This window comes from Danaus plexippus, chromosome 10 (assembly GCF_018135715.1).
Source record: "Danaus plexippus chromosome 10, MEX_DaPlex, whole genome shotgun sequence".
NCBI classification, from domain to species: Eukaryota; Metazoa; Arthropoda; class Insecta; order Lepidoptera; family Nymphalidae; genus Danaus; species Danaus plexippus.
In genome coordinates, this window is record NC_083543.1 from 3186967 (window position 1) to 3197996 (window position 11030).

The following is an 11030-nucleotide window of genomic DNA, read 5'->3' on the forward strand; positions in this document are numbered from 1 at the left end:
TAAAGTTACAAATAAAAAGTTCAAATATGGCTACCGGATTATTTGCATCACTTTGTTTGGAGAAACATGAGGAGAAAATGTATGGATGTTTTTCTCGCAGACAGTGGGCGCCAAACTTGTATTTTACTGGTCTTAAAAATAGTGAGCTATTTTAAGAAAAAAGAAAGTTATATATATATTTTTTTTAATTTCTCCACTTACATAAAAATATTTAAATACCTTGTATTAGTTTTATAAAAAAAGTAATGTCGTATTGCACATGTAAATAAAACAATAAAATGTGTATAAAATTGTATTTACACTTCATATAAAACAGCATTGCGTTATTAAACAATAAGAATTCGAAATTGTTAGACAACTATGAAATGTCAACAAGAATTTGAATTTCGAACAAACAAAACGGTAAATAGTAACCGTTCTATGAATTATACCACCGTAAAACTACAAACTAGACCGTTCCATTTTCAAAAACTAAAAAGTATTTATACTTTTTTTATTTCTCTTTTAATGGTTTTGTTACAAATCATTTATATTACATTAAGTTTTATTTCATCACTTACATTCAGCACAAAAGTATTGTTTTAAATATTGATATCCTATTTATAAAAAAGTATTCACTAATATACACATCCTTGCTTTAAAGGTGGGTTAAACATCTTGATGTTAAATTCATTACACATCATGGATACTTTTATAAATATTAATGCAAAAGCAAGGTTATATTGCATAGGTATATAGTTAGAAACATTGTATGGAAAATCTGCTAAAATATTAAATTGGACTTTCATTTAAGGCACACCTCACTACAGCAAAAACCGCTTATAATATATATAATTCGTAGCTACAATAAACAGTATACAGTATGTATAATAATAGCTGTCAGCGAAAACAGATTTTTCGCCTCAATAAAAAATATAACAGTATCAGAAATATATAACAAACATATACAAAAGCATATAAACGCTCAAGTTTGAATACAAAATATTACTTAAAAATTCAGTCTTATTAATTTACAATTTCCAACGTCGATAGCCCCAAATTATTCAAACGTGGCATCTCTCATACTTACTTTCTCTAGTAAGTATCAATCTTTCCGTTCCACCTTCAGGAACTTCCAGCTTCTCAAAGAAAGAACAAACTCCTCTCGGAGTGAAGAAGACCAAAAATTTATATAAGCATATCATATGCTAAGTGAAGGTCGTTTCTTTCTTACGCTCTTGTTGCTAAGGCCGAGAATTGAACCAATTACCTGTGAACAACAGTTAAACCTTAAAATAAATATATTTTAATTTCATTATTATTATTAATATTAATAATACAGAATTATATCTTGCCAACCTTGATGATTTTGCATTTACCTTATTGAAGGCATTTGATATAAAAATATATATCTAACCACGAAATAATTTCAAAGACACTATAATTTTTTTAACTAATGAAGAAATAAAATAGGTAAAGAAAATATTCAACATAACGCAGACATTTGTACGTTATGTCAGTCTAAAATCTATATTATCAAAAGCATAGCACTATTTGTTTACAAACTTTATCTCGTTTCGTTGTAGGACAATAATAGTGTTACTTTGTCGTACCTTAGAGACGGAGTAGGCAGCCAGTTTCCGCCTGGGCGCTGGCAGTAAGAGAGCCAACGCTCGCGCCTCTCTCAGCAGAGCGTGGAAGGCGAGGGCGGCGCCAGCACAAGACTCCGCCGCAGACACCTCGTAGAACTGGCATCCGAAACGCAACGACAGCTCTTGACCCTCCTCGGTTTTAACAACCCTAATTGAATTAAAAATATTGTATTCTGTATGTGTTCTCCTTTTCATTAATCCCAATTTATTTCGAAGAAAATTTCGTTATTAAATATACTTTTTTAAACGAATAAAGACAGCCTACATCTGTGTATATTAGTATCAATATTCAAATGAAAATTTCCTTTACGTATTTATTTCACTTAAAAGTATTTTATTATCCCAAATATATGATAATTTATACACAGATACTTAAATGTATTTTTAAAGTTGATACATATTAAACTCCGTATTTGCATACATCAAAGTGGAACATAGCATATACTTTGTTATTTGTTTACATAACAGTAAATTTCCAATATTACATGGCACTCAACACCTTGACACTACCGTAAAAGACTTAATTGACCTTAAAATAGATCATACAATATGTTTTATTAAGAAACTTTCCATTCGTACTAGAGATTTGAAGTATGCGATGTCTCGGTATGTTATCTCTCAAATTCTCGAGATTAAAATAGCATTATAGAAATGCATGAAAGTGGCGCCACAGTCATTCCCACATCGTCCACGTCGCCATGCCGCGGTGTGGCGACTTGTAGTAAAAGTGGCGTAACAACATAATACGCCATAACAGTTATAGCAATACACTAGTGTCATTATGTCAACATTTATATATACAGCCGGTAACCCGACTTTAAGCGTTTTTGAAATTAAATTAAGCTTTATAATATCGTTGTGGTTATTTGTATTTATATTATTATTATTATCATTACTGTCTTTATGTTCGTGTTAAATAGATACCGATGAATTATGCACTACCGGTATGATATTTCAAGCATGTATCGGTTTTTAAACTAAAAATTCTAACCTGGCATGTTCTAAGTCCCTTTTGTTTCCCAGTAACGTAACAGCTGCACAGCCGGGCAGTCTGGTCCTTTCCAGGAGTGCCAACAATTCAGCTGCAGCCAAAAAAGATCGCCGGTCGCAGACTGAATAAACCACCGCAAATGCATCGCCCCAACGTAAATGTTCGGGTAGACAACCTCTTTTCTGTTATAAGAAATTGAAATAAGAATGCATTTTTTTTTTTTTTTTTATATCAAAGTCGATATTAAGTTTATTACCGCACATCCACAAGTATCTAAAACTTCTACTTCTGATGTTACTCCGTCGAAGGAAACCCGGTGATTGTATAAAAAATCTAAAACAAACAAAGGTTTAAAGTAAATTTGCACATAGAACAAAAAATAATATAAATATTTTTGATATATTAATACAATTCTTTAAAAAATTTAAAAATATATACATATATACTCCAACTGTTTCTATTGCAAAATATTTTTTGGCGACTACACTGAGAAATAGTATGTTACTCGGCGGATAAATTCTTATTTATGCGGTACTTTCAAGAAACGTCCTCTTCAATTAATCTGAAATCGCCCTTGACAACTCGGAGATGTAAATCTCAAAAAAACGGAGCATTACATAAATCACGAGCAAGCGAAATTGTGATGTAAGATTATAGTTTATTTTTTAAGCGATTCCACAACGCCACAACGAATTAGAGGCGCCGTTGGATACCAGCCTTGGCTATCATGATACACTTGCCAATTTCGCAAATAAACCATTGGCATCCACCGCTTGGCATACGATAAGGGCTTGTTTTATGATAAAGTCACTTTTAACAAATTTAATTAACTTAATTAAAGACGACATTATTAAAAGCAACACACTAATTACTAATTAGTTAACATTAAATTACATTATACATTTTTAAACAACATTGGCTTTATGTAAACAAATCCAAACTTTTATTTACTATGGACTATAAAAAAAAAACGCCTATTTAATTAATCCGCAGTAAACACTTTCACGTATAAGTAATATTTTTCTATTTTTATAAAATACTTGATAGGAATAGAAAGCGATTACTCACCACCAGTTGAACTGTACTCTCCGATGTATCTTTTAGTTAGGTAACGGACTACAACGGCTGGAAAAAAAATATATACTTTAAATAGATAACAAGCAATGACATGTAAGATTGAGACGGAGAAAGCAATTAGCGACTTATCAGTAAAAGGTGCTAGAAATTATTTTCCTAAATTAATTACAAATACAAGCTTTAATTAGAGAGAAAGTTCATAAAAGGGTTATTTCATTTGTATGAATACAATGAGAAACTGACTAAGGCATATTGTAAATAAAAATTTATACTTTTACTAAATGTATTTTTTTTCGATGCATGAATAATTATAATTGAAACCAGTTTTATATATCTTTGTTAGAGCGTTAATGTTATTGATTGCTTCACGGAGACAAGACACGTTTGTATTCAATTGTATTTTTAAATTAAATATTGAACCTTCAAACGCAACTAGCAAAGTCAGAGTAAAACGATAGCTCTTGCATTCATGGTCTCATATCGTAATTATTGCGACACTAGAATAAGGTAAACCTAGTTTTGGCTTAATCTTTATTATTTTTTATTCAAAATGTGCATAATTTTACTATAACTTCTGTCCGCTTGTATACTTGGTAGTTATTTTAACGTAATATTATTCAAAATAAATTTCTTTATAAACATCTCGTTTATGAAACAAGTATTTTTAACATTATTATAACAATGAAATAAATATATTTTGTATGCAATATTCCTCGCATAATGTTCGTCGGTTTATTTGCCAGATCTTGGCATAGAATAACTGACTGGTGACAGCACAATAAATACGTAGTTGTCTTGATACCTTAACTTCTTTATGTCCCGTACATATAACAGAAGATATTTATTAATAACAGAAACGTACAACTATAACCAAAAGGTATAGCGAACTAGGTTCGCTAATAATAAAAGTCGAAAACAACACGCTTAATTGGCACTACTTAATACATTCTATTGTATGTGTATAAAATAAAAGCAAGCAAACAATCAACATGAATAAAATTGTTATTTGAATCCTTCCCATATTTCTGGCTCGAATTGATTTAGTTTGTAACGTATATATATCACTGATGCACAAAGCAAGTGCTGTGAATCAATTGAATTATACGCTTTACAAGAGAATAAATGTTTGAACAAACATAACAACAACATAAGCCACACACGAAATTAAACATTCGTTTATAGTATTTTTTTTTCTAAAATTTAATTAGTCTATCTTTTTATCATTTTTTGTTTTTTGTTACATCAGAATATTCTAACTATGAACCTCAGGTCCTAAGCGATTGAAAGCCTAAACCAGTATAAGGAATGTTGTACGGATGTATGAATTAAAACGACTCCATTCAAACATTTGATGTTAAAAAAATATATTGAAGCGTTAAAAGATTTAAATTCTATTTTGATTCCGTTTGATTACATTACGAGTGAGATTTACTGGTCCCGACGGAATATAAATTTCTTTAAGATGTATTAATGGAAAACTCCATCGGATATTCACCACGGTGTAATTTTACCACAGCTGTGTTAAGTTATAATTGGTATAATCCAGAACTGCTATAATTAATGATCTTATCGGGTCTCACACAAGCAATATATTAAAGTCAGACTACTTGTCTTGTTATCAAAACATGCAAAATAAACTTCAACTTGGGCCGAAATACCAATTAAACTAACAAGTACTTTCACTGTTGATAATGCCAGTTCAAGGTGAATATTCTTTCGAAATCAATAAAACTAATTTAATTAATACGGTGAAAAGACATTTAATTTGATAAATGTTACTAAACAGATCGAGTTAATAAAGTTATCTTATATATGATCTTAATGCAGTATTGAAATTTATAAAAATATTCGTTACACTTGCTTATTGTCAGTCATAGCATTATTTCCCCGAATACAACGGAATGGACACCGTAATCAGATTCATAACGGTTTTTTTTTTTTAAATAAGACGAACTTAAGACATCAAGAGTGAACAGGGTAACTGAAGGTATACCATAATTAAGAAGAGTATCGCCAAATGAAACAATTTATTTGGCGAAAACATTCATACATTTCATAGTGACAATTTTACTTCATACTTCAATATTAAAAGGATTCGGCAGCTTTCTCCCAAATCGTTACATGACCCACTAATAACAGTTTCACTGGGTGCATGTATTGACAGTGATGTGTTTCTAAACAATAATGATTGCCTGACCTGGAAATCTACAAAAATGTGGACTGCTATTAAACGTCAAACACGTGTCAAAATTATATGTGTTTAATGAGCGAGAAAGCATTTATCTCTAATGAATACTCTGTCGACAACAATAGAACTTGCTGGCAGAAATAGTTCAGAGACGAAAAAAAGTAGTGACGTATTCGTTTAGATTTGTCATATAGTATGACGAGGCAAACTAATTTTACAAGTACGAAGTGTTTGTGTTAAAATATGAGTTGTAGAGGCGGGCGTCCCGGCAGACGTTTGACCGGGTGACTCACTCCGTCAAGCACGCGGCTGCGCTAACTATAAATAAAAGTAACTGCAACTGGCATTTAGACGTTCTCGATCTACGATCCCGAAACGTATACTAGTTTTATTGGAACTATACGACCTCATTCGAGTTTTGCAATTTAATCTATGAATCTTTAAATGGCACAACAACAACAACATTATACACATTATACGACTCGTTACCGCGTTTTCGTCATCGATTTTTTTTTTGTGGCAATTAAAAGTATTGCCAGTTTCTCCTGAGACATCAATTTTTTCTGGCAAAATATTTCCAAAAATAGTATTTCAACCAATATTCATTCGTGTACCACAAATATTCATACAATACATTACATATATTTTTTTTCTATATTTTTGACTTGTGATATCAAACTATTAAAATCAATATAAAATTTTATCATTTCTATAGTTATCATTCTTTAAAGAGCTGGAACGAAAAAAGATTTTGGGATCCTAAAAGCCTCACCGCTCTTAAAACAGTAACCAAAAAATATTTTTTTTAAAATGATATACAATACGAATATTAATTTGAATTTTATTTCCACAGCGTATTTTTTCAATATTACCAAATAGTTTTATAAAAAATATATTCGAACAGAAAAAACTTTGTTTATATGTGGTTTACAAATAAAGGTTTATTGAACACATAATATAGGTAAGTATTTGAATCTAATGCGAGCGAAGTCACTGTTAAGGTATATAATATATTGTAAAATTTAAGAAATAAATAAAAAGATTACCATAGTTTTATAGTAAAATATAATATTTTACAAGTAATTATTTAAGCATTTTAAGAGTGTAAAAATAAAAAATAGCGAAGTCGGTTCGTTGTTCACGTAGAAGAAAATTTACTAAAGGCGAGTAATTATCTTTGACCATTAACTGAGAACGTTTTACGAAGCTAATTCTGTAGCCGGAGGGAACTTGAAACGAAGATTATAACTTAAAAGTTAGAGGCCTAATCAATCACAAATAGTCAGTGTTGATTGATTGATAAATAATTGCATAACAAAACAGAATACACGTATATTATCTGTGATATTTAAATCGAATTGTACTCAAATATTACAAAAAGATTTTAAACAAAAAAGGTTTCATATTAATTCGAATATATTGATATCATTACTCAGTATTCACTTATACCCTCCACTTCTTAGCTGTTGTTTTTAATATTAACATATTTTTATATTGCAAGAAAGCACACATCAAGGATTTTAAAAATAATTATATCTTTAACCAGCTACATAGATTAATATATTAAATTGATGCTTCAACATTTTTTTATACTTGGGCCAAATATCTAAGAAATAAAACTACGATTTAAAAAAAAATCCAGTAGTTTGCCGTGATAAGGCTTCACTCGTACGGCCTTCAACATTTTAATTATATACACTCGTATATAAAGTACATTTTTTAAATACGAAGATCATATCTACAATGGACGCTATTAAAATCACCTCCAATTATATAGTAAGTAACCTTGAATAGATATTTATATTACAAAGCACTGTCAAACATTCAAACCACTCGACGCATTTACATATAAATCTCATTAGGGTCCATTCATCTGGGTTACAGATTGGTCAATTACACTCACAATTAGTACGCAATAAACCTTTAGTGACGACATTACAGATAAGTCATAATAAACCAGTTAAAAACGCGATGGTTACACAATAGCAAGTCATCTTAACCAATGTATCTTAATTGTTATGTTAATACACTGAGTGTTTCCAAAACGACATCCTAATAAACTGCTATAAATCAATTTCACTCGCCAGCTTTCGCTGTTATTGTTTATACTTTCTATTACATAGGCGGCGTAATTTATTATCGAATGGACGAATTTGGTTACTCAATAAAATATTCTCATTCAATTATGTTATGATTTTTTTTTCAAACACATTGATGAATAAATGTAATTATTATGTAACGCTCTTGTTAAGAGATAATTTTAGCGGGTTCAGTGACCTCTTTGTTGGTCATTTAATAATTTTGTTTTAAGTCGAAATTGAAAATCTTAATCCTTCGTCGCTTGAAATTTAATAAAAGTCAAAAAACGAGATAAGAGTGGTCATAACTCATAGTTAGAAACGAAACATTCTAAAAAAAGATAATTTAAATTTAAATTCTAGAATCTAGATTTAAATAACTTGGTACGTTTATTATCTACGATGGACGGTTATCTCTAAATTTAAATTCTCCATAATTTATATATACTTGTGATATCTGTCGATAGTTATATTTCGCAACCTGAATATACGTAACCAGGTTATCTAATATATCAGATCGCACCCAGGTCCTATCAAAGTTTTCAGGTATCTGAAGCGCCCTTATTTACTTAATCTGTTGTCTCCACTCAATAAGGTCAGTATGACATGATGCTACTCTATCGTGACTTATCCGTTGCAAATTAATTTTTCCATATCTTGCTTTCTCTTCGTATAACGGTTTAATATAATTACAGTCACACCTCTAATAAATCAATCACGCATACTTTTGTTTACATTTTGTTGCATCGCAAATGTATTTAAAATAAGGAAATATAGATATTACAAGTAATATTTACAATAAATAGAATAGAATAAAATGAAATCCGGATTGAATATTAATGGAGAATGTCATTAAGTTATTAACGTTTGAAATGAGTTACGAAAAGTGCATAAACACGTAATAATTATAATACTTATTATTGTAAAAAGTGTCTTCAAAATCTTAGAATTTTAACTTCTATAAAAAAAATATATATATTATTTCATGTTAAAAACTGTAATCAATCGAAATATTATTGTTTCTAAATATTCATATCGTATAAATAATAGGAAATAAATTTACATGTTAAAGAAGTATAAAATATGTAATATAATTTAGATGCATATATCTAATTACCTACAATGAAGTCAGGAGTCGAGTTGGTTTAAATCAAGGAACAAAATCTTATCCAAGTAAGGGCATCAATAATATTAGGTAAAAAGGGATAGAACTGTTATTTTCCTTTCATTGTTGTTATAATTATAGAACTCCGTTATCCCGAACAGGTTAATCCGGCCCAGTAACCGATGCTTATAAATAAAGTCCTTTATAAAGAACCGGAATCTCGTCTCGCTAGTTCACAGTAAATCTAAATCGCTTAATTGGAAGCGAAAATAAATCTAGATCGAATAGTTCTGCGGTGAAAAGCGGTTGTCTAAAGAGTGGACTGAGTCAAAAATCTATAAAAACATCGCCCACTCAATGTATATATAGTTACGTGGTTGTCTTATATGACAAACACGTGTAATAACATATCCTATTTATTAATCACCGACTGGATTTGAAATCTAGGGAAAACGGTACGGTGCATATAAATCTCTTTACAATCATGTGACAAACTTAGTAAACGTTAGTATTCCCTTGCAGATATTGAAAATTTTAATATAAAACGTAATCAAGAATAAAAAGAAATTTAACTCATCTGAATATATCATTTATATAGTCGCGGAGTCTTCTCACGGACCATTAATTTCTTACTGTCCATATCCGATGACATTAAGCAATAGAATTATGAAACAAATGTAATAATATATAATATTTAAACTATCTTTTAGTAAATCACTAATATTTGGCTTTCTTATTGTTTTGAGATCGCAAGAAACACACGCGCTATCTTGTTTACCTAACGATTGCTTCATGGTATTGTCAGGCAGTTTATTGACACAGCAAGTTATCATTGAGACATCTACTTACTGATAAAGTACACCATTTGAAACACATTAGACAGTGACGAAACAAAGACTATAGTGTTCACTATATAGAAAAAATATAAAAAAATAATAATTATCAATAAGGCTATGCGTTTCACTATTACCACCTATAAATCTCTCCTAATCATTGACTTATGAATTTTAAATGTATTTAATTATACAGTTTTTTAATTAATACTATCTACCGATGATCTATAATTACTACGCTATTATATAACATGTGTCAGGATCGAGAAATAAATCAAGGAACTTTTTTCGGTCATTAAAAGTAATTGAATTCGACGTCTCGGCCAGAATTGTGCCACAAAAAATAGAATTAAGGCTGGTTTAATGAATCACCATCAAAGTAATATCAGCCGTCGGATCGAATAAAACAAAAAAAAAAAAACTATAAGGACAGCAGAGGTGCCGGTATCATTTGGGATGCTGGCAACGAAATGAAATTTAACTTACCGGATTTGCCGCAGCGTGAGCTACCAAGCACCACTACCCTCAGACGATTTACGGTCATCTTCATTAGTCTTTAACACTACACTTTCACCAAAATGTCATGAAAACGAATTGCTCGATATTAAGCGATCGTGTTGGCGCCAATTGACTATTTAATTATCGTGAACGCACGCGCGCACAACACACCTGCTAGTGAGCGACTGCAGCGACAACGCAATTTAGCGCATAGCGCAATCGCAACATTCATTGGCTATCGAGAGAAAAGTTATTTAGCTAAATATGAATTACAATGCTCTCTATCTATCCACATATCAGCTGAACCATCAAGATAATAACCCATAGTAAATTACAGAGGCTCTAAAAAGATGGTGTAGTTTATTTTTGCAAACAAATTGCCGTCTTGAGACTGATTAAGCCATAGGCGAGCAAAAAAATTTAACAAAAACTTCAATTGCCCATCTGTCAGTTCGTATATAAAAACACTAATCCCGATAAGAACTCAATTAGGTAAATTAATATACAAATGTAATTTGTGACATGTTTGTCAGCGGACATTACGGTTAACATGAATAAGTGAACTTAATCCGATAGGAATCGGTGCCAGTCTTCAATAATGCCCGATTTGTAGATGACTAGCCGATAAC

The 11030-nt window shown here is 30.7% G+C and overlaps 1 protein-coding gene across 1 annotated transcript; it reads right to left on the reverse strand.

Moving 5' to 3' along the window:
- Positions 1–279: 279 nt before the first annotated feature.
- Positions 280–10603, reverse strand: LOC116767054 (ras-related and estrogen-regulated growth inhibitor-like protein). The gene is made up of 6 exons (XM_032657204.2): positions 10390–10603; positions 3691–3747; positions 2879–2955; positions 2623–2804; positions 1593–1779; positions 280–1249 (listed from the first exon to the last, which is right to left on the reverse strand). The coding sequence occupies exons 1-6, from the start codon at positions 10451–10453 to the stop codon at positions 1181–1183; spliced, it is 636 nt and encodes a 211-aa protein (XP_032513095.1). The 5' UTR covers positions 10454–10603; the 3' UTR covers positions 280–1180.
- Between the last annotated feature and the right edge of the window lie 427 nt (positions 10604–11030).